General features: G+C 43.0%; 1 protein-coding gene across 2 annotated transcripts; it reads left to right on the forward strand.

Annotated features, from left to right (window-relative positions):
• Positions 1 to 16,408: 16,408 nt before the first annotated feature.
• Positions 16,409 to 25,125, forward strand: LOC124124623. 2 transcript variants are annotated; one of them, XM_046487837.2, is made up of 6 exons: positions 16,409 to 16,666; positions 19,614 to 19,736; positions 20,071 to 20,110; positions 20,547 to 20,644; positions 21,618 to 22,334; positions 23,037 to 25,125. In XM_046487837.2, the coding sequence occupies exons 2-6, from the start codon at positions 19,623 to 19,625 to the stop codon at positions 24,495 to 24,497; spliced, it is 2,430 nt and encodes an 809-aa protein (XP_046343793.2). In that variant the 5' UTR covers positions 16,409 to 16,666; positions 19,614 to 19,622; the 3' UTR covers positions 24,498 to 25,125. The 2 variants fall into 2 exon arrangements, with proteins under 2 accessions (XP_046343793.2, XP_046343794.2); XM_046487838.2 differs by lacking the exon at positions 16,409 to 16,666 and adding an exon at positions 18,771 to 19,021.
• The last annotated feature ends 281 nt before the right edge of the window (positions 25,126 to 25,406 follow it).

The following is a 25,406-nucleotide window of genomic DNA, read 5'->3' on the forward strand; positions in this document are numbered from 1 at the left end:
GCCGTGAATCAAACCAATGGCCTTCCTCTCTCGCTCAATCCACTAGACCACGGAAGCAATATAACTCTAATATAACGATGGTGAGCTATAATTGTTGACATTTCGAACAACGGTCCGCGATTTGGAAAAGACCTGTGAAGATCCGGGGTAGAATGGGTCTTCAGCAACCCATGCTTGCCGTGAAAGGCGACTATGCTTGTGGTAAGAGGCGACTAACGGGACCGGGTGGTCCGGCTCGCTGACTTGGTTGATGCATGTCATCGATCCCAATTGCGTGGATCGATGGTCATGATATCAATCACTGGATTGTCTGGTCCAGACTCGATTATTTACAGACCGCCGTCATATAGCTTGAATATTGCTGAGTAAGGCGTTAAACAACAAACAATCTACGTGAATTCGTCAATGCGCCTCGTCGACTCGACACATGTGTTGTAGCACAGTCATATGTTCCATTTCACTGATTAAAGTTCAAGCCGTGCTTTATACACTTTTTACATCAATATTTACAATATTTACCGAACTTGAACCCGGTACGGTCGGTTGACAGCGAGCACACAACCGACTGACACACGAGAGAGTGAGTATGGTAGGACACGACAGGAGACACCTCAAATGGGCTTCACACATTATACTCAATCTCATTCAAATCAGATCTTAGTTCTCGCTACCGCTAAACAAAGATCTGAGGACACCCTATTACGGTTCATGTCAGACCGACCTTTCGCGAACTTTGACCAACCAATTGAATGAGTGACAAGAAGTTGACATTAGCCAATCAGAAGGCAGCTTTCTCGTGCTTACGGCACTAATTTCAAATTGGCGACTACGTTTCGAAACATATTTTGACAAATTCCCGATCAAAAATTTGAAACCTGAACAAAAGAACATTCTGGAATGACTAACAGGTGGTCTATATTGTATTGGTTCAGTCGTTAAGCCCGTAACTATCGTTCGGAATACCCCGTGTTAAAGTTTTCGAGGTTGCGTGATTAGGAATCCCACTCTCACTTTCATGATCTGGTAAGCAACGCTCTGATTGGTCGGATGAAAGGTCGTTCTGACGTGACCCTTAATGGGATGTCCTCAGATCTTTGTTTAGCGGTAGCGAGAACTAAGATCTGATTTTAATGAGATTAACATTGTACTCAGGTGTGGAATCGGACCCGTGCCTTCGGCGTGACGAGCGGGCCTCTTTACCACAAGGCTACCCCATTGTCCTACTGCCCCACGACCAAACTTTCCACCCCGACTGTTATATCGACTGTAGGGATTATGCAGATCTGCCGAATCAACTGTCAGATCCTGATTTACCTTAAATAATAACTTATAGGAAAATCTATAATGACTATTATGATTATTATAATGATTCACTCGAGTTGCCGATGGCTGTTAATGCAACCATGATAAAAGGAAATTATAATTATAATTTCAACATTTTAATTTCCTTTTATCAAGTTGGCATTAACAGCCATCGGCAATTCTTGATATAAGGGATAGCTTGCTGGATAGGTCAATTCAACTTAACGCCAGGACATAAAAAGTTTAACTTAGAATCTAACGCGATCGTGATAAAACACGAACACAAATATTACAATATTCGTGTCAAGTGCATGGTTTACATGTAGTTCCTGTTTTCGATGTAGCGAGGGCGGGATCAGATGGTCACGTGTTACATGTTTAACACGTGTGATATGAACAATATCCTGCTTAGGAAATCGTTGTAACGTCACAACCTGTATTATAGCCAAGCCTTGGATGCATATGTTTGAAAGGAGAAAATATGCTGATATATTATATCAACATGCAACGCATATTAATAGCCTGTCCGGCTATACACATCCTTCCTAGAAGCTATGTGGGAGGAAAGCCCGAAGTGATGCAGATCTCAGACGTTTACCACTTCGGTGGAACCCACGAGCACGGGCAATCTCAGTGTTATGATACATTTACCATGTTTAGAACTTACTATAAACTGCTGGCCGTAAGGGCCTGCTGAAACTTAAAACTATCAGCCCCAGAACAAATCTGTCGGCTTCGGGCCCACGTGAGTGAGTGAGTTTGGTTTAGCGCCGCTTTTAACAGTATTCCAGTCATATCACGGCGTGTCAGCTTAATGTGGGAGGAAAGCCCGAAGTGATGCATGTCTCAGACGTTTACCACTTCGGTGAAACCCACGAGCACGGGTATGGTGCTGACAAACCTAGAAATATAATCGGGGCGAACCGGGATTCGAACCCACAAGCATAGGTTTCTGGCGTGCCCAAGGGACGCAACTCTGCACAGCGAATCGCGGCGCCTTAGACGACTGGGCCACCCGTGCCCCTCTGATTGTAAAGGAGAAGACACAGGGGCAAAACGAAGTATACCGAGTTTGTTTTAATATTGATGTCTTTTTAACAATCCTCATACCTGCAACAGTTTGTAAAAGTAACCTGTGGCTGGGTAAGTTTGTGTAAACATTAATTGGTTCAATGAAGACTTGGGTAAGAAATGAACAACGTAACAACGCAACCATATGCCCCCTACTATGTTTGAAATGTAAATCTGTTCCGAAAAAAGCAAAAAGATAAGATGTCGACGATACACCCATTAACAGTTGGGTATTATGCGAATTTATATCACTAACTGAAGATATTTCCAATTGAAAATCAAACATTGGAAAATCAGCTGATAGGTACAGTTTCTTTTGCTCCTCAGCTTACATGACATTGAAGACATTAACTATAAGATAGTATTGCTTAAAATGCGAAGTGAGTATAATGCATTAGACATTCAGAAACTTATAAAAGGTTAAAGTACTGTACATAGTAACTACAGTAAACTACGTTTATAACGAACACGCTTATAACGAACTGACGGATATAGCGAACTTACTTTTTTGTCCCGACTATTTGCTGTAGCTATGCTGTATATATATGCTTATAACGAACTAGGGTTATAACGGAACTAAAATTAGTGATCCCTTGAGTTCGTTATATCCGTAGTTTACTGTAGTCTTTGTATTGATACCCTGTTTTTGAAGATGAGTGAGTGAGTGAGTTGGGTTTAACGCCGCTTTTAACAGTATTCCAGTTATATCACGGCGTGTCAGCTTAATGTGGGAGGAAAGCCCGAAGTGATGCAGGTCTCAGACGTTTACCACTTCGGTGAAACCTACGAGCACGGGTATGGTGCTGACAAACCTAGAAACATAATCGGGGCGAACCGGGATTCGAACCCACAATCATAGGTTTCTAGCGTGCCCAAGGGACGCGACTCTGCACAGCGAATCGCGGCGCCTTAGACGACTGGGCCACCCGTGCCCCTTTTGAAGATGAAGAAAATGTACTCTTGCAGTGTCACAAATATAATGATACACGATCTTTGTCACTTTCAAATAGACACAATTTAACCGTGTTTAATCTGCAAATCAATGCAGCTGGTAGTTTGGCCATATTGCAGACAAAGTTAAATTTTTGTGGGCAGCGAAGTACGGATAACAACATACCAGCCTGTCCTCCGTTAGAACCGCGTGTTGTACGATCTGCCGGTGTCACGCTGAGGCTTGATGTACACAACGACCATAGTGCCATGCGTAACTTTGAGCGTCTCGTCAAGAAGAAACCACGCCTCATGTTTACCTTAAATGACCAAACACACTGAAACAAACTGTTTGCTTGTTTGTTTGTTGTATAACGCCGCACTCAGCAATATTCCAGCTATATGACAGCGGTCTGTAAATAATCCAGTCTGGACCAGACAATCCAGTGATTGACATCGTTAGCATCGATCCAAGCAATTGGGATAGGATGACATGCATCAACCAAGTCAGCGAGCCTGACCACCCGATCCCGTTAGTCGCCTCTTACGACAAGCATAGTCGCCTTTTACGGCAAGCATGGGTTGCTGAAGACCTATTCTTCCCCGGATCTTCACGGGTCGAAATCGATAATTAAAGGCGATGAGTTCCGATGCGTTGAGGATAGGTGACATGTTTTCAACGCATTGCATATGTTATGGTCATATTTGACATATCTTGCACGTAAGGTAATAAGGCCTTTTCAAAGTCCCATGTAATCGGGCATGACTAATTAACTATAATAAATATGAAAGAATCGGGTGTTCCTTAACTTGTTTTGAATACTATATATAACGTTTCTCAGTGTGTATGCATCTATGGGTGTATGTTGGCGTGTCTGCATTATATCGATGGCTAATAGTTGTCATTGCTTTAAGAAATAATTGTTAATATATTTTGTTCATGCATCCATTGGTATTGTATACGTAGTAGTATGTAGTATTTTTACGTCGATGTATTTGACGTATATAAATGGTTCACTTAGATTATTTGCATATTTTTCGGTCTGGTTTTGTGTCACACTCGCCGTAGACGTTTGCGACGTCGCATTTGTAGGAAATTGCAGTATATTACACCTATCCTTGCATAAACGGTCCTAGTGACAATCCAGCCTAATGGTACAGTCGCGGTTATTTGAAGAAGGGTATTTTTTTAATTTTTCGTTGAAAATGTTATATTAGAAAAAAACATTGACGAAAGAAACTGTTACTGTGGGAATAAGAGTTTACACAAAATTATTGGTATACTGAAGCGTTATCTTGCTCATGCGGTCCATGTCGAATTCAAATGGAGGTTCGACTGAGTAGATGGAGGTGAGGTGAAACGGGTTTTAACGTCGCGTCCAAGATTATTGCACTTATATAGCGACGTGCATGCACGTGTGTGTGGCTGTGTGGCTGCTTGTATTAGTCCGGACTGATGCCGATTTATAGTGCTAGCTCACTGAGATACCATGCCGCAGTTTAACATGAATACCCCACTCAGACACAGTATACTGACTCCGAGCCGACCAGTCCTTGTTTTAGCCCCTTAATGTCGAGCGCCAGACAGGGTAACAACAAGTACTGTCTTTAAACGTCTTTTGGTATGACGCGGTCGGGGATCGAACCCCGTACCTTCCGCTCTCCGGGCGGACGCTCTACCACTAGACCACAGAGGCGGTTTAAGTAGATGGAGGCGTCACAACTGACTTGTGTTCCCAAGGATCCGGTGGGTGTAGATTCGTATCCAAGAGTCCCTCCCATACTGATACTTGGTTTAAGATGGTTTAATGGTATTTAATGTATATGACGTGACTTTTGGCCTTTAATTTAAAATTGACTGTCGTTTTAAAGCTCAAGGCGGCCATAAAGGCAATCACACACCATCTCGCTGTATCACGATAACCTTTCATAAAGATCGGCTGTTATTTAAGAAAATCTAGTCTTAATCGTCGAATATATACTTTAGAGCAAAGCGGCGTTCAACCCAACTCACTCGCTTTTGGAAACACGTTTACACATAAGTGATGTTTTTTTCCCTTTAATAAAACATTACCTTGTCTTGTAACTGATGACCATCTATGTCACCCCCATCTACCCTAGGCAAGGGAATTAACTGACGATAAAAGTCTAGTTTCTTCAAACAAAATGGCGGCGTCCAGTCTGGTCGATAGTCGGGATCTATATTGTAATAAAACAGATCTTACCTCGCGAAGTGAATCAAATCACATGAGCACCTTGATAAAAAAACATGAAAAGATTTGGAAAGTATCTGTCGACGCCCTGTTGACTGTGCACATGCTCTGCAATTATTGCAATCGAACGAAATCTGCACGACAGTCTTACGAACCGGATGTCGATTTCGTCACGCCATCTTGATTGGACTATGCACAGATTCGTTAGTCAAGCCCAAAAATAATTCCATAATTGAAGCCTAGTTTGGCAAGGGTGGAAACTGGACTTTTATATTCAGTTAATTCCCTTGCCTCGGAAAGATGTGCCACCCCTTGCATGCTCCGGGGATTGATTTAGCAGCCTTAGGTCATTTTTACTGGGGTTTTTTACCCCTACGACGTGGCTCGTCATATTCTATATCACCTGCTGGTGTGCCAGTGAGTGAATAAGTCAAGGTTTAACATCCCATGCAGTTATGCTACATCTTAATGAGGGAGTTCTCGAAATATTCTAGTCTGGACCAGCATGAGCTACGATCCATGCCATCGGAGTATACGATTAGGAATCACAGACTACTCCACTGTCACTGATCAGGCGGCTCGCCCGTGAAGATCTGGTTAGAATAAATCTTCAGCAACCCATGCTTGCCGTAAGAGGCGACGAACGGGATCGGGTGAATGGTGGCTCGATGACTTGGTTGATGTATGTCATTCCAGACTCGATTATTTACAGACCACCGTCATATAGCTAGACTATAGCGGAGGGCGGCATTAAACAAACAAACAAACAAACATTAGTCGGCTCTTGTTGCAAGCATGTGATACTGAGGACCTGTGACCGCCTCCGTGGTCTAGTGGTGGAGCGGAAGGTCCGGGGTTCGATCCCCGGTCGCGTCATACCAAAAGACGTTAAAAGATGGTACTTGTTGTTACCCTGTCTGGCGTTCGGCATTAAAGGGGCTAAAACAAGGACTGGTCGGCTCGGAGTCAGTATACTGTGTCTGAGTGAGGTATTCATGTTAAACTGTGGCATGGTATCTCAGTGAGCTAGCACTATAAATCGGCATCAGTCCGGACTAGTACAAACACACACGTACATGCACGTCGCTATATAAGTGTAATAATCTTGGACGCGACGTTAAACCCAATTTCACCTCACCTACTGAGGACCACTTTTGACCCGGAATCCGCCCAGCCTGAATTACACGCTGCCGTGATATATATAGCCTGTCTCTCCTACTTGCTGGCAATTTTCACACTGTGTTACTCTATACGGAAATGCAGATAACAGATTTATTACAGTATAATACGGTTAAAATATATTACAAGAACACTGTAAGTGCGGATATATGCATTGATTGAAATATAATCTGGTTGTCACCCTGATGACCCAATACTATTCAACTAAATATTCGGTGTGTTTTGTACCTGTATAGACTACTGCGCACTTAGCAGATCCGCGTTTCTCCGAAGTCCCGGACATGGTGAGGGATACCCCACACCCCGCCACCGCTGGGAGCTTTGTCTTCCGTCGTGACGTCGTCGGTGATCTACCTCCAATCTCTGGTCAATAATACCCAGATTTCCTTCTTCCATATAATTTCTGTTTTCTAAGCAGCTTGAGGGTGTGTACGTATACGTCGACACGCGCATCCTGCCATATGCTATCTATACTTTCTATATCCGAATATCTGATTTTATTGTTATTGATATTTACATGACAAACCGTTCACCTTGCGACTTGTTTAAAACTATCCAACATAAACAACCACTTGAAACGGCATTTCTTTTCATTATTTTAGGGAATAATTTTAGAAATACACACGTGTGTACATAAACTGACATTTAGTCCTAAAAATAAAGATATATTATTCGAAAATGTATATCTGCAAAAAAAAAAAAAAAAAATCCCAATGGAGCCCATAACATATTAATATCAGGCATCTAGACTTGCCAAATGGTTCCAGACTTGAGTTGGACTCCTTTTTTTAATATAATCTCTCGGGTCTGGGAGACAGACTAACGTGTACACATAAACACACGTCCTCCTCTATTTCCGAGTTTAACACCCCCCCCCCCCCCCCCCACCCCACCCCCAACCCCATCCAACACACAAACACACTCCCCACTCCCCAGTCCCCGGGACGTGCGTCTGTCGACTGGGCTCCTGGATGTGTTTACACTGTGTGTCACTGAGGTAGATGCATAAACATTTCCCTTTATGCGTCGTTCCTTGAAGAAATATGAGACAGCCGTAAAGGCGACATTGTCCAATGACACTAATCACTCTGTTAAACGAAAAAGGTGTATGTGTCGTTTGTTATAGCATCTAGACATTCAAAATAGTACATTCATTAATATGCAGCCTACATTGTTCCACGGACGTCATTCTATGAATGATGTTAATGGTGTTACAGGACATTTAGCTGCCATAATAAAGTCAGAAGAACTACCGTATTCGACGTAATAAGCGCCCCGCTCAAATAAGCGCCCGCGGCGATATTTGCTAATTATATTGGGTAGTGAACAATCTAAATTAGCCCCCCCTTCCGATTGATCAATGTAAGACTTATTTATTCGTGTATAATACTCACTCGTGTGTTATATGCATCCTTAATTATGGGCAATTAAATCCTGGAAAATATATCTGTCGTATATAAAATATTATTTTAATAAGAGCCCCCTATTTCTAATTTTGAGAGCGCCCTGGGCCCTTATTACGTCGAATACGGTACGTACGTTTTAGAATATAATAGACGTTCTTCGATGTAATAGACATAGGTTTTTTTCTCAGACCGATTAGTTAACACCATCTGTAGCCGCGATGCCCATACATGTATAACGTATGTATATTGTATCAACCCGCTTCGTCTAATTTGTTAAAACGGGTAAACAGTAGCTATTACACAACCAAGATATAGTGAGGGATGAGTGACTTTGCTAGTTAGACAACCCAGGTATAGTCAGGGATGAGTGACTTTGCTAGTTAGAAAACCCAGGTATAGTCAGGGATGAGTGACTTTGCTAGTTAGACAACCCAGGCATAGTGAGGGATGAGTGACTTTGCTAGTTAGACAACCCAGGCATAGTCGGGGATGAGTGACTTTGCTAGTTAGACAAAGTAGGCATAGTCAGGGATGAGTGACTTTGCTAGTTAGACAACCCAGGCATAGTCAGGGATGAGTGACTTTGCAAGTTAGACAACCCAGGCATAGTCAGGGATGAGTGACTTTTCTAGTTAGACAAAGTAGGCATAGTCAGGGATGAGTGGCTTTGCTAGTTAGACAACCCAGGCATAGTCGGGGATGAGTGACTTTGCAAGTTAGACAACCCAGGTATAGTCAGGGATGAGTGACTTTGCAAGTTAGAAAACCCAGGTATAGTCAGGGATGAGTGACTTTGCTAGTTAGACAACCCAGGTATAGTGAGGGATGAGTGACTTTGCTAGTTAGACAACCCAGGCATAGTGAGGGATGAGTGACTTTGCTAGTTAGACAATCCAGGCATAGTCGGGGATGAGTGACTTTGCTAGTTAGACAACCCAGGTATAGTCAGGGATGAGTGACTTTGCAAGTTAGACAACCCAGGCATAGTGAGGGATGAGTGACTTTGCTAGTTAGACAACCCAGGCATAGTGAGGGATGAGTGACTTTGCTAGTTAGACAACCCAGGCATAGTCGGGGATGAGTGACTTTGCTAGTTAGACAAAGTAGGCATAGTCAGGGATGAGTGACTTTGCTAGTTAGACAAAGTAGGCATAGTCAGGGATGAGTGACTTTGCTAGTTAGACAACCCAGGCATAGTGAGGGATGAGTGACTTTGCTAGTTAGACAACCCAGGCATAGTCGGGGATGAGTGACTTTGCTAGTTAGACAAAGTAGGCATAGTCAGGGATGAGTGACTTTGCTAGTTAGACAAAGTAGGCATAGTCAGGGATGAGTGACTTTGCTAGTTAGACAACCCAGGCATAGTCAGGGATGAGTGACTTTGCTAGTTAGACAACCCAGGCATAGTGAGGGATGAGTGACTTTGCTAGTTAGACAAAGTAGGCATAGTCAGGGATGAGTGACTTTGCTAGTTAGACAAAGTAGGCATAGTCAGGGATGAGTGACTTTGCTAGTTAGACAAAGTAGGCATAGTCAGGGATGAGTGACTTTGCTAGTTAGACAACCCAGGCATAGTCAGGGATGAGTGACTTTGCAAGTTAGACAACCCAGGCATAGTGAGGGATGAGTGACTTTTCTAGTTAGACAAAGTAGGCATGTGGATCCATCCATTTTACTGTGAACAGGGATGCACGAAATTAAAACAAAATGACAAATTTTCTTGCATCATTTATTTATCTATCTTGGCACTTAAAAGAGCCAAAAGTATAATATATAATGTTGTCAACAATAATTAGACAGACACTTCACTGTTCACAACAAGCATAAGATTCAACAATTATTCCACATAGACACTTCACTGTTCACATGAAGCATTAGATTCAACAATTATTCCATAGACACTTCACTGTTCACAACAAGCATAAGATTCAACTGTACTGGCGCAAATGCTAGAAAAATCCTTTATGCCCGTCAAAACAAGATCAAATGTTTCCCAGACTGTTGTCATTGAACTATCCAGTAACCACCGATCTCTGGTTTAAGGTATTTCAGTTACAATGACTTCTATTGACTTTTTCTTCTATTATCTGCTGGGGCGGTCGGGTAGCCTAGTGGTTAAAGCGTTCGCTCGTCACGCCGAAGACCCGGGTTCGATTCCCGACATGGGTACAATGTGTGAAGCCTATTTGTGGTGTCCCCCGCCGTGATATTGCTGGAATAATGCTAAAAGTGGCGTAAAACCATACTCACTCACTCACTCTATTATCTGCTATCAATCACTAACTATGTGAAACTATGTTATGTCACATACATTTCTTCATTAAAAAAACCATTTTATTAATTTTATACCATTTCTAAGAATTTGAAGAAATACGCTGCTTTATTAATCTCCATCTCAAGTTGTCCCTACCCAGACACCCCACTGATAGTCTCTCCAAGACAGATTAGCGGGTCTGCCACTGCACGGATTACACTGAGCCACGGAGAAACCAATCATGCATGGTTAGACAACCCAGGCATATTGAAGCTCTGACAATTAGACGACCCGGGATGTAATCATGTATACAACGAGGAAGTGTGTGCTCGCGAGCACATGCACCAATGTCACAGTGTCCCACTCTACACATGACTGTTTTCTATAAACGAAGGGTAATTAATTAACCTATGTCATTATCCAAGGACAATAGGCACAGATTACGGAACAGGAAGCATCATTCTCTATATTTAAGTCTGATGTGTGAACTGTTGTATAATAATGTCACGTGACACATTGACTGCAGTATTGGGACGGAGAAGGAAGAAATCCAGCAAACCCCCCCCCCCCCCCCCCCCCCCTCCTTAAAGAATGTGTTGATGAGAGAGAGAGACAGACAGACAGACAGACAGAGAGACAGAGAGAGGGGGGAAGAGACGGAAAGAGAGAGAGGGGGAAAGAGAGAGGGAAGAGAGAGCACAGAGAGAGAGAGAGAGAGAGAGCACGATGGATGTGTCTTTTTTTAATGGTAGATATATTTCTGTGATTAATTTATTTTTTGAACAGTGTCTATTTACAATAAATGGTGTCGTTTTAGTAGGAGAGAGGCATTTATAGTTACAGGTTTTCAACACGGGCTAGCCTTACAATGATTCAACACGGGCTAGCCTTACAATGATTCAACACGGGTTAGCCTTACAATGATTCAACACGGGTTAGCCTTACAATGACATCACGCTAAGAACGACTTCGATTGTATGATGCTGATTTATGTATTTTTGATGATGTCGTTATTGTTTGCAAAGAAAGATTGGCATTGTATGTAAATATTCTAAATCACGGGGTATACATGTAAATATGGATAAGGGACCGACCAATTGATCAGTGAAATAGTCCGAAAATATGACTGTTGAAAAAAAGTCATAGTTTTAAATAGAAAAAATGTCGTTTTGCCTCTGTAACTAAATTTTTCATCTAGTCTCCATACAAATATCCCTCCTCCCCCAAAAAATTTCCGAGAATATGATTGTTGATAAAAGTCATATTTATAAATATAGAAAAAATATGTCGTTTTTCCTCCCAAGCAAACACACCGACCGCTCCCAAGTTTTAATATATCACAAAACGATTTTTTTATATCAATAAATGAATTATCAGTATAATGACATACGGAACACATGGTTAAACATTAGCCTCATACTTCCCAGGAATACCCGCGGTGTTAACTGGCACGTCGCCCGCATGTATTGTTCATATGTGCGGCGTAAACAAAAACAACAAAACAAGTGAACTCGATCAAGCCAATCGGTGTCAACACGTGTAAGAAGCATGTGTCCCGGATGTGCTGGTGAGCATCTGTCCCGGATGTGCAGGTGACCTCGTCAACAAGGGACAGGGTTCTCAAATTTAACACCGAGCATGTCACGACAAACGCCTCACGCCCCTGTCAGCAAGGAAGTGCATATCGTGAGCGGGTGAGGTGAGCGGGAGGTGAAATGGGGTTTAATGTCGCGTTTAAGATTGTGCACTTACATAGGGGCTTTCATGCGTCGCGAGCTCGTGAAGATCCGGGGTAGAATAGGTCTTCAGCAACCCATGCTTGCCGTAAAAGGAGACTATGCTTGTCGTAAAAGGCGACTAACGGGATCGGGTGGTCAGGCTCGCTGACTTTGTTGATGCATGTCATCGGTCGCAATTACGTGGATCGATGCTAATGATGTCAATCACTGGATTGTCTGGTCCAGACTCGATTATTTACAGACCGCCGTCATATAGCTGTATTATTATATAGCTGATCGGAGTGGGTGGGTCGGTTTAACGACGCTTTTAATAGTATTACACTTATATTACGACGTGGCAGCTTATTTAGGGAGGAAAGCCTCAAGATCGGAGTGTGTATGGTTTTACGCCGCTTTTAGCAATATTCCAGCAATACACCAGAAATGGGCCGCGCACACTGTACCGATGTAGGGAATCGAACCCGGGAATTCGGCTTGACGAGCGAACGCTTAAACCACCAGGCTACCCTACCGCCCCCAACTTTCTAAAACGATTCGGCATCAATCTACCTCTTGGCATCAAGCGGGCACGGGTGGCCCAGTCGTCTAAGGCGCCGGGATTCGCTGTGCAGAGTTGCGTCCCTTGTGCACGCCAGAAATCTATGATTGTGGGTTCGGATCCCGGTTCGCCCCGATTATGTTCCTAGGTTTGTCAGCACCATACCTGTTCTCGTTGGTTCCACCGAAGTGGTTAACGTCTGAGACCTGCATTACTTCGGGCTTTCCTCCCGCATTAAGTTGACACGCCGTGGGAATTAGGAAATTGCAATCTTAAATAATTTTTGATTTTGAATATGTCTTGTATCTAAAATATACCCAAGACACAGTTAAATGTGTTCAATCATACTGTGTAATTCCCCACGTCCAATGTGCTTTAAATTGCATCTGAAATGTATATAATATATGGGGAAATATATGTGAAACATTTCGCAACGAGTTGACAATTGTTTTAGGTATGCCCGTTTGCCCTGAGACGGAACCCGGTCGCAAAATATAGCCCTGAGAGGGGCACGAGTCGCTATTCGGCTTGTCCCGGAATAACACGAATTGGTCACGAATGGGGAGTTACGATCGCGAAAAGAAATGTTACTGGGGATGAAATGATAAAGTGTTACTCGATTCCCTGTATCCGTTGGCATCCTATGAATTGTTTTAGGCTTTAGTGAAAATAATGATACCGTGCTTGCATTGAACACTCGGAGAGTAATGAGTTGGGTTCAATATTTTTTTTCATATTAATGTGTTAGTATTAACTTTCGGGTTCAAATCCTCTTTTATAGAACGCAGTAGTGCCCACTAACTTATGAAGGAACAGAAGAATTGCCATCTCTCTGTGAGTTACTAAACTTGTCAGCAAACGTGGTCGAAGTTCATGGAAAAGTTTACAGGACAAGAAGGAATCAAGGAAAGGGACATTGGATTTATTATAGACGGATCCGTTCATGTGACTAAATCTGGTAATCATGACGTGAGTCACGAAATGTATTCAGCATGAGTCACATCAGTCGCACATTCGAATAAGATAAATCTTCTAACTCTTCAATTCAATAGTCGGTCACATCTCTCCCCAAAAACTTATCTTCCTGGGAAACACTTGGGAAAATTCATGACGTGTTTGCTTTCCAGCACGCGGACAGACATTTACGTGATTGTCGGTGCTACATAAATGCATTTATTATTATTATTATTATTATTTACACCCTCTGTTTATGGCTCATATATACCTACTTTATACATGTGATGCACGTCGCCATGGCGCCAAGGCCTATTTGTAATAGTTTTCTGGAAAGTCTTTGAGTACATGCGTTTCTATTATTATAACATGTCATGTTTTCTGGAAAGTCTATGAGTACATGCGTTTCTGTTAGTATAACATGTCATGTTTGGTCTACTTGTTCTCAAAATTCCCAATTCCTGTTGTTCGGCGCCAACGTAAGAAAGCTAAATGGTCACACTTGGTAGCATTATTGCTTTTATATCGAAATGTCTCGTTATTCAATTATTTACTCGAAATTTCGAGTTCTTTCTCGTTACTATGATATTTTCTCTCGTAAGTTCAATTATTTTCTCGAAATAACGATTTTTTTTCTCTCGTTACTTCGAATATTTACTCGTTATTTCGAGTTTATTTATTCTCGTTATATCAATTATTTTCTCGAAATTACGAGTTTTTTTCTATTTGCTTCAATTATTTTCTCGTTATTTCAATTGTTTTCTCGACATTTCGAGTTTTAAAATAGTATAATCGAAATAACTAGAAATAACACCAGAAATATGGAGAAAATAAACAAATAATTAGAATAATGATCCTGAATGAAAGTTCGATTTAAAAATAAATATTAAAATATGCTACCAAAGTGGCACTATAAGGCTTTTTTACCTACGTGCCTAATTGATCCAAGAGCAGTGTATCTGCGCATGAGTAACCGCAGAAACAGGCTGAGTTCTCCGAAATGTAGCGTTCAAATGTGTGAGCATAAGGTCGCAAAGCCAATATGCTTATCGTCTCAAGCGATTGAAGGTATCGGGTGGTCAGGCAAGGTAAATTTGGTTGCATGGTCGAGTTTCGATTACTGGTATTAACAGGACGCCCTCAGATAGTGTGGCATTACACAAGATATCCCCCGTGGAGATTGCGGGTCACAATGAGCTTAGTCCTATGTTGTAAACCCGAGACCTGTGAAGATCCGGGTTGAGAATACCCATGCTTGCCGTGAGGGCGACTGTTTGTCTAAAAGGCGACGAACGGGATTGGGTACGTGGTCAGGCTCGCTGACTTGGTTCATGCATGTCATTGTATCCCAACTGCGTAGATAGATGCATATTATATCCATCACCGGATTGCCTGGTTGAGACGCAATTATGTACAGACCGCCGTCATATAGCTGTAATATTGGTGAGTGAGGCGTTAAACCACAAACAAACAAAATAAAATCATATCCTTTACATGACCTCTAAAAGAACAACCAAATAAACTTGTAAAACCGATTAAAATGGGGATCGGGTGGTCAGATTCCCTGACTTGGCTGATTGCATGTCATTTTTCCCGAGGGGCGGTGAGGTAGTCTACTGGTTAAAGCGTTGGCTCGTCACGCCGAAGACCTGGGTTCGATTCCCCACATGGGTACAATGTATGAAGCCCATTTTCCGGTGTCCTCCATCGTGATATGGCTGGAATATTGCGTAAAACCATACTCACTCATCTTTCCTGAAAGCTCTTTCAGCAGAGACCATATAATATATTATTATATGGTCTCTGCTTTCAGTCACATGATCAACATACTGTGTTATTTACAGGCCGCCGTGATATAGCGGCGTTAAACAATATTCACTATTGTTTGAACGAAAGAGAAAGCAGTTTCTATATGCTACAGAAACATACTACTCACAAGCATACATTACCAGTATAGACTCCAGACATATATTCGACTATAATGTCAGGATATTAACAGGTTTCCCTTAAAAGAAATCAGGGTGAGTGAGTGAATTGGGTTTAACGCCGCTTTGAGTAAGTGAATAAGTGAGTATGGTTTTACGCCGCTTTTGGCAATATTCCAGCAATATCACGGCGGGGGACACCAGAAATGGGCTTCACACACTGTACCCATGTCGGGAATCGAACCTGGGTCTTCGGCGTGACGAGCGAACGCTTTAACCACTCGGCTATCCGACCGCCCCTTACGCCGCTTTGAACATTATTCCAGTTATATCACGACGCGTCAGCTTGATGTTAGAGATATAACCCACGAACACAGTATGGTGCTGACAAACCTGCCAATTTCGCATCAGAAGAATGAAATTTGAATATTTTAACCTGGAAGCTTTCAGGAGGGATCTGAAATAATCAACACAATATTATACTTTAACAAAATTAATTTAAATCACTGGATTGTCTGGTCCTGATTGTGTACAAACCAGCGTCATATAGCTGGAATATGGCGTCAAACAACAAGCAAACAAACCAGTCCCTGCCAGTGTGGTACATGCTAACAATCTGTCAAGCTTGCCGTCTTCCTGGTTATCCACTGCTGTTCAAACATGACTTGGGTTGACGCGACTTGTGACACGTGACCGTTTCACGTCGGCTTTCAGCAAGGTGAAGGACATCGTTTGTCGCAATGTCAAGGCAAACATCCCGCCAATGTTTAACTTTGAAAAGACGATCGTACCGGACCAGGACCAGAGCGGAATAGCATTTTCACTACACCCGGATGTCAGGGCGGGTCACAACCACAGAATTTCAACTTACATCATGTCAATAAATACATTCTCCATGCCCGGACTGTTCTCGGAAAATTGAATGTCTCAGCCAATCAGATCAGTGTTATCTCAGTTTTTTTAGAAAATGCTGGGGTCAGGAGAAAGAAATCAAACACATGTGTATCCAATACGGTAGCAACCCATCGTCCCATCGGAAAGGGGGCGCATCTAAAAAACAATCTGGACGCTGGGCACACCTATGAATAGGTTTATGAAAGGAACATGAAACAATAACTCGGCTCCATGGATTGCTAGACCAGGTACAGACGCACGGTATGTATGGCTGACTTGATAGCTCTGTTGGTTTGTTGTTTAACGCCGCACTTGACTTGATAGCTCTGTTTTTATACTCATTGTGGCTTTACAAACAGTTTTTTGACGATAACATTATTTGTATTAGTAATCATCATCATCATCATCATCATCATCATCATCATCATCATATTTCTACATTGCTACGATGGCTTATTACAGTGTTCGAAATACCTGCCTGCCCGACCGTCCGAGACGGGTTGATTTCAACCCGGGCTGCCAGATTTTCAAATCCCCCTGCCCGACGGTCGGGTTATATTTCATATGTGAAAATATTCTAAATATTTCCCGATGATAAGCATTAATTCACATGTAAAGATGAATGATAAAATGTAACCAAAAAGAAACCCCGTTAGCTTATCCTGAGAAACATATGATTATAGTGGGCAGGCGGGTTTTGGTCAGGGCTGGCAAGTATTTCAGGTAGCCAGTCCTTGGGAGTTTCATACCCTGCTTATTATCTAGATTAGCGCACAAGAATCCGGAGTTTAATTGAACACTTATCATCAGGGATCGAATGGTCCAACCTCGATACTATTCATAGAACCGACGCACCATACATGGCAATACAGTGTATAGACACATCCTGTGACGTAATCTATTGTTTCTAATATTATATCTGATATGCTTAAAATGTTAACACCATTGTACATATGAACAGTTTGGAGTTTGGAGTATATTAAAGTAGGATTTGACTTATCAAATACGCATTTCAGTGCTGGATAAAATAAATCGCACGTTTGCTATAAAAGTACCGAAGCTATTTAACAACTCGTTACATTTGTTAAACAGGTATTTTCTATCATCAGTATGTGAAGGACAATGTATTTGAACTTGGTATTTATCCTCAATAAAATTCTCCCAGTTAATCCTTTTTCACAATTAAAACTACCAGCACATCTTCTGGTGTTACACCACACCACACCACATCTAAAGCTATAGCTAAGGGGCCAGCCATTGATTTTGATATTAATATCGTACGGTTGGAAGTACGACAACACGGGGATGTATTTTCTCTACTTTATTCCGCCGGACTGACGAACCTCGTCGGGTCATCGGCCGGTCATTCCGGGACACCGGCTAGCTCCATAGCCAATACCTACATTAAGATATTATGTCTATTCTACACATGCACTAAGTTCCTGATTCTACGTTCACTACTTTGTTACACTTTACAATATTCATCTTCATTACAGTTTGTTAGCACCATTTATATAAAGCACAGTATATCAATTTCTAACATATTTATCACTACGATATCAAAGTGAAATAGTGTTCTTATTTGAATTTGTGACGCTAAAATAATACTCTGTACTTGATTCAGCTGGGTTTGGTATCTTGTGAATACAGATTGATACAACAATGAAGTTTCGAGATTAGATATTTTTAAAGCTATAGCCACAAAACCAGATGTATTTTTATTGAAATCGATGTGCCTGAAATTATTATTTTTTTAAAAAGACACCCTGCAACAATGTAATGTTTGTGGCAATCTTTTTTTTTTCAACAGTCGGAAGCATGAATTTTTTTTCAAATATATTCGGACTGGTCGGTCCCTAATAATTGTAATCAGGGAGACAGACAGGTGCAACTATTCCGCAGGATATAACGAATTACGTTGGTGTAAATGATTCATTCATAAAACATAACTGATTAATTTTAATATTCAGTAACTTCTATTATTAAGTAACTTCGTGTTTATATTGCATATATTAACATATCTTGTGCTCTATATTCACCACATGCATACACCATATATTTTCAATAGGTTTAATTTACCCGACTACGGGGATTTGCTTGAAACATAAAACAAAAGATTTTACCTACAACACATTATTTTCAGAATATCCAGCATCACCAGTTACAAATTTTATTACGTTTTCATTATACTAAAATATAGCCTGAACCCATTCGCCAAGATAACCTCGTTTGGGAAGTGACGTCACTTTTTCCATTTCTCCTTCCAGCAGAATATTCCCCTTTATACACGAGTGTAATTTGATTGGTCGGCTATTTTTAGCGTCGTGTCATTCCTAGGGGCATGTATTTATCCCAACAGAATGGAGTTTGCCTTTAAGGACGGAAATACGCCCGGTAAAAGCTGTTAGTTGGTTCTAGATGATGACAATCATTGACATTATTATATCAAATAATTGTGAAGTTATACAGCGGACTTTCCAACTGATAACTGCTTCAATGCGCCTACACCGGATTATAACTTGATATTACCCCGGTCAATGCTCAGTGTGCACATGGATTCATTATCAGCTCCCTGGGGAGTTTACAACCAAACCACCATGTGAGACACTATAGAAGGTAAACAGTCACATTACCGTCTCCTACCAGGTACCCATTTACTGCTCGGTTTACAGAGGCATATTTAGAACAAAGCTACTTGCTTAAAAGACACCACATGTGTTACGTGTGTTTGTATGCGGGACAGGACGGGCGTCCTAGAAACTCTCAGGGATCGAGCTGCCTTGCACGGACACCCATACAACTCCTCTCCGCGACCGACGTTACCAAACTTCACCTGACGTGTGACGTGCGCGTTGTACACCCACATGGGAAAGCCTTCTTGTCATGAACTATCACATGCAGGATAATCAAACGCCAGCCTTGTAAAATCGACAGTCGCAACTGAGTAGACAAAGACCGGCTCAACGGTTCTGTGGTTGTATTTAAGCAATTAGCATGTATGTAATCACCACTGTCATCGCCGTTATCAAAACATCGCCATTAATTATTATTGTTATTAATAAAAATAATAATACATTATTATTATTATTATTATTATTAATAATAATAATAATGTATAATTATTATTATTATTATTAATATTGTTATTATTATTATTACATCATCAGTGATGCTATTATTTATATTATTATCATTATTATTATTGCAGATTGAGAGCATGGTGTGGCCATATACGAGTTGGTATGCTCTGATCGGGGCGTGTCTGTCCTCATTTGGGCTTGTCGGACTGGGAGCGATGTTATCAATATGGGCTTGCTATCATATCACGCAGGTTGGCAATCTATATAGTCTTGGTCTGTTATGGAGATACCATTTCAATTTTCATGGGAGTGGTATCTTTTTAAGAGCTCAATTATTTTTCCAAACAAAAACGGGTGCTCAATTACTATTTGTTATATATAAATAAAAATAACGAACTATATTCTTTGTAATACGAAGTTTGCAAGTGAAGGTCTCATTAATATTTCAGATGTAAAATACATTCAGTGAAACAGGGGGTTGATTATTTTTTTCGGAAAGATTTTCGGGTAAATTCTGAGAACATATCAGTCTTGTATGACACCATATTACGAACGAAGAATTAAAGTTCAGTATTGCTTTTTCAGAGATTATCAACGCGGTCCATTTGGGGCGAACTCAATACAAGTAAGTTTAAACCCAATCAAAAGTATCGATGACATGTATCCCACATGACAAGTGTAAATAGGAAATCTCCACTTGAGATCCCACATGACAAGTGTAAATAGGAAATCTCCACTTGAGATCCTCAAAGCGATATAGGGGGCACGGGTGGCCCAGTCGTCTGAGGCGCCGCGATTCGCTGTGCAGAGTTGCGTCCCTTGGGCATGCCAGAAACCTATGATTGTGGGTTCGAATCCCGGTTCGCCCCCGATTATGTTTCTAGGTTTGTCAGCACCATGCCCGTGCACGTGGGTTTCAGCGAAGTGGTAAACGTCTGAGTCAGCGAGCCTGACCACCCGATCCCGTTAGTCGCCTCTTTAGAACGAACATAGGTGTACTATTATTTGTTTTTATCGTATGTAAATACGGCAGCTCTTTCACGTAATGCACTGTGTTGTAGGCAGGTCAGACCTCGGACAGAGCGGCTCAACCTCGGCCACCAAAGACGACGTCTGCCGTGTAGACGTCGACGATAATGATGTGCTCACTGACGAATTGGTACAAAACATTTCACATCACTATAACTATATGTTCTTCAAGATTCATGTACAAAAATTATTATGTATATACCGGGGCGGTGGGGGTAGTCTACTAGCTAATGACATCGCTCGTCACGCCAAAGGTCCGGGTTCGATTCCCGACATGGGTACAATGTGTGAAGCCCATTTCTGGTGTCCCCCTCCGTGATATTCTGGAATATTGCTAAAGGCGGCGTAAATCCATACTCACTCACAATAATACCCCATGTCACCCGAGTGATCCTGCTACAACGAATTTATCTTACCGATATGTTTTAATAATATTATGTCATTGTAAAAGAATTTAAGCCAATTCAAATTGTTAGAAAACACCTGTTCGATTGAGCGGAGGTTAGCTGGTTCGATGTCACGTGACGTTTTGGGAAATCCACGCGCAGCCTGCCTTGCTCGTGGCGGGGTATAAGGGATTTTTTCTCCCGCTGAGACATTTATTCCCCTCCAAGGCGGGATACATAATATTTTATTAAGATCGCGTTGACCAATCAGATCTCATCATTCTGACATGGAGGTATGATAAATTAAATTAATCTCACCATATTGCTGAAATACTGCCGATGTGACTTAAATCTTAAACTCATTCCTTCACTTAGTGGTCACAAATACTGTATCGTGATGTATGGGGTATCAAGGCCCGTGAAGATCGGCTGTAGAATACGTCTTCAGCAACCCATGCTTGCCGTAAAAGGCGACTATACTTGTCGTAAGAGGCGACTAACGGGATCGGGTGATCAGGCTCGCTGACTTGGTTGATGCATGTCATCGTGTCCAAATTGCGTGGGTCGATGCTCATGATATTAATCACTGGGTTGTCTGGTCCAGACTCGATTATTTACAGACCGCCGTCATATAGCTGGAATATTGCTGAGTGCGGCGTTAAATAACAAACCAACCAACCAACCAACTTTAAAAATCCGTGCGCCTTCCATATACAGTGTCCTGCGACTGTGACGGCTGGTGTGGGGACTCTCCGCCAGGTGGCAGTCGCCAGTCTCCACGACCTCCTCCAAGACCTTGCCACACTCCGACCCCCAGGGTATGCACAGAGGCCTTCAACGTCACCCTCCCCTACTCACACCGAGGACCCCCATAGGGATGCCAGTCCCTCCACCCCGGAAAACGTGACGATTCCTGTCCCACGCCCAAACACGGAGAGGCGGATTTCACTCCTAACCAGACATCTACCTGTTTGTGAAACGCTTGAAGGAGAGTATGTTCCTGTCTCAGACATACCAACATACATGGCAACGACTACCAGTTCCAGTACTGAAATGTTGAACCATACCATCGCCCCTATGATGTCGACAAGTGTTGCGGAGCCTACATCGTCCGCTGCACTGTCTTCTCCCCCGTGCACGGACGATCACTCAGCCTACGTCCATGCAGTCAGCACGACCACACCTGCAGGCGCCGACGCGTTCAGGACGTACGTGAATCACCAGGTCGAGGCCATCTTCCCCCAGGACAGCACGAGGCGGGAAACCTACAAGTCCATCGCCGAGGAGATCCTGTTCGCCTCCACTGCCCAGCTCGTCACAGACGCCGTCTTCAGGGCATTCAGGGTCACCCTCGGGGTGCTACGTCAGTGGGATCTCGAGCATACACTTGTGGGGGTCTTACCCAGGGAAACTCCAGGCGAGATCACCCACCAGGTTAGAGAATTATTATCACAGAAGGAGGGGGGGGGGGGGGGGCACGTGTGGCCCAGTATCAAAGACGCTGACATGTCGTGACATAACTAAAATACTTTGTACAACGCAATCTTTGCGCTAAGGTACCTCGACATAGGACCCGTGAAGATCCGGGTTAGAATAGGTCTTCAGCAAGCCATGCTTGCCGTAAAAGGCGACTATGCTTGTCGTTAGAGGCGACTAACAGGATCGGGTGGTCAGTTTCGCCGACTTGGTTGATGCATACCATCGTTTCCCAATTGCGTGGATCGATGATCATGATGTCAATCACTGGATAGTCGGGTCCAGACTCGATTACTTACAGACCGCCGTCATATAGCTGGAATATTGCTGAGTGCGGCGTTAAACAACAAACAAACAAACCTTAACATAGACTAACGACAGTCGTAGCGCTAAGGTTGTTTTGAACAACGGCACCCAGAGCGGCGTTTAACCGAACTTATTTATTAGGGGCCGATATTCGGAGGGTTGTATGGATATTCATATCAGCTACGAATGCAAAACCAGATGTTGTCATGAAAATTATGCGTCTAGATATATGATTTTTCAAACAACACTTTGCAACAATGTTTGTGACAGAGTAAAATCATTTAGTTGGAAATAATAGTTGGTATTTATCTATATTTTAAACAAAATACTATCTCATGTATGGTCCTTTTTCAGGTCCAGTTTGTCTTGAACACCGTCACATTCACATGGGATAAAAACAAGTATGGGCCTGATTTCCTACAGACAATGTCCCAGTTGGCCCAGGACATCCGGGGGCGGGAACGACAACCTTCGTGTTCAGAGTACCTGGCCTTTCAGCTGGCGTACCACAAACTGGCTCAAGGATGTCGCCTGAACCTGCCCACTCACATGCCCATAGGCTCCCCCGGGTTCCGCCCCCACACGCAAACGTATCTGTCCTTCACAGATCCAGGCGAGAGGCACGTGCAGGGCACGACTCGTCATCTGAAGAGGATGCAGGGCACCATCATCCACGTGGAGACACCGAGTCGTCTGCCTGTTGAACACCCTGCCCAGACACAACCGTCTTTGCTGGGCCTGGCCAAGGTGCGCCTACACACGGGGTCAGCAGCACCAACCTCGGCTTGTGCGGGCGCAGCGATAGGACACTCTGAACATGGTGAATTTGATGAACAGTTTTGGCAGACAGTTCATCTGGTATCTAATGAAGCCACGGCAGTCTTCCATCACGGAGCTGCCGAGTGCAAGGTGAGCATGGACGGACTGAGTACGAGCCAAGCTGTGAGGTACATGAGAGCGCTAACTGCTCACGTCAGTCGTGAACGCTTTAGTCAGTATCTTTCTGCTGCTTGGAATGTCAACCAGATCATTATTGACGACTATGAGCGAGAAAAACCAAGGCACCTGGTCAACAACCAACATATAGCAATGAGAACTCTTGAGATAACTTCATTGGGTGGTTTTGATGTTGTGATTCTCGATGGAGGCAAGGGTGACAGTCATCCAAAGGACATGGTGGGATTTGAAGAGGCTCTCGCCTTCAACCATGAGGCTCACGTGCGAGGTCTGGTCACATACTTCTCCGCCGGCTTCAAGTTCGACGAAATCAAACACGCCGTGTTTGCCGGAGTGGACGGTATCGGCATCGGGGGAGCTCAGGTGTTGAGGTACATGGACAGTGACAGCGGCATGCACGGGCCTTACACGGAGGAGAACATCCCGCGGATCCTGCAGAGCAGAGACGATGCTGCCAAGTCTGTCCGCGGAAGAGGAGTGCACCTCCTGGTCAGACTGGACACCATGTTCTTTGAGGGAACTATAAGTCAACAGCAGAACATTCTTAGAGCTCAGTTATTCAAAGCTTTACAGTCGAAGCGCAAAGCCGAAATAGAAAATTTGTTAAATGACCTGTGTGTCGTCTGCTCTGAAGCCACGGATTCCCGCCACCGCGTGGCGGGAACTGCTGGGCGCCTGTGCCGCGCTACCGCGCCGCTGCTGCAACAAGTCGCAGAGAGTCAGACCGAGTGGCGAGTGTTCATTACTCGTCTAAGGCTGTTTGTGCATGCTAAAGACTATCTTAATTTAGCAGAGGAATATGAAAGCGAGCCATGGTTGACGTACCGACAAAAATATGCAGACACACTAAAAGCCTAACGGTGCAGGTTTTGGTCCGCCCGAGTGAGGGCGCTCATAAAATCATCACTGATCGTACATACATTAACGCCACGTGCCACCCATGCGCAGCTTATGTTAGTACCAGGTTTCGGGGCTGCATCAGTATTATCATAATCTGCAATGTATCGAAATACTTTGTTTTTGAGATTTTATGTTAAATAACCCACATTCACATGCTAGTCATTACATTAGTGTATCCAAACCTTTGACCCACCCATCCGTCCTTTCCAAGCATGTATCCTGTCACGTGAAGCTATATGTGGTGTTTGTTGTCAAAGTGAGTGAGTGAGTATGGTTTTACGCCGCTTTAAGCGACATTCCCGCAATATCACGGCTACCCGACCGCCCCCATTTGTTGTCAAAACTACCCCATGTGAAAACATAACATAAATCTGCCTCTGTGTCCGTAAAGTTAAGCCTATCCCGAAACTGTATCAAGAACACAGTCCGTAAAATATGAGTACTATTATATCGCAACTAATACCCCGTTCACGTGCACCTCTATACAGGGGGCACGGGTGGCCCAGTCGTGTAAGGCGCCGCGATTCGCTGTGCAGAGTTGCGTCCCTTGGGCATGCCAGAAACTTATGATTGTGGGTTCGAATCCCGGTTCGCCCTGATTTTGTTTCTAGGTTTGTCAGCACCATACCCGTGCTCGTGGGTTTCACCGAAGTGGTAAACGTCCGAGACCTGCACCACTTCAGGCTTTCCTCCAACATTAAGCTGACACGCCGCGCTATAACTGGTATAGTTATAAGCGGCGTTAAACCCAACTCACTCACTCACTCAGATGTGTGTATATTTGCACACGTGTGTTAATATACATACTTAAGTATACTTCATGTGAACGCGTTTACTCACGTATGTATATTAACACCAGGAGCAAAT

Source organism: Haliotis rufescens, unplaced genomic scaffold (assembly GCF_023055435.1).
Source record: "Haliotis rufescens isolate VD_foot unplaced genomic scaffold, xgHalRufe1.0.p SCAF_3, whole genome shotgun sequence".
Classification (NCBI taxonomy): Eukaryota; Metazoa; Mollusca; class Gastropoda; order Lepetellida; family Haliotidae; genus Haliotis; species Haliotis rufescens.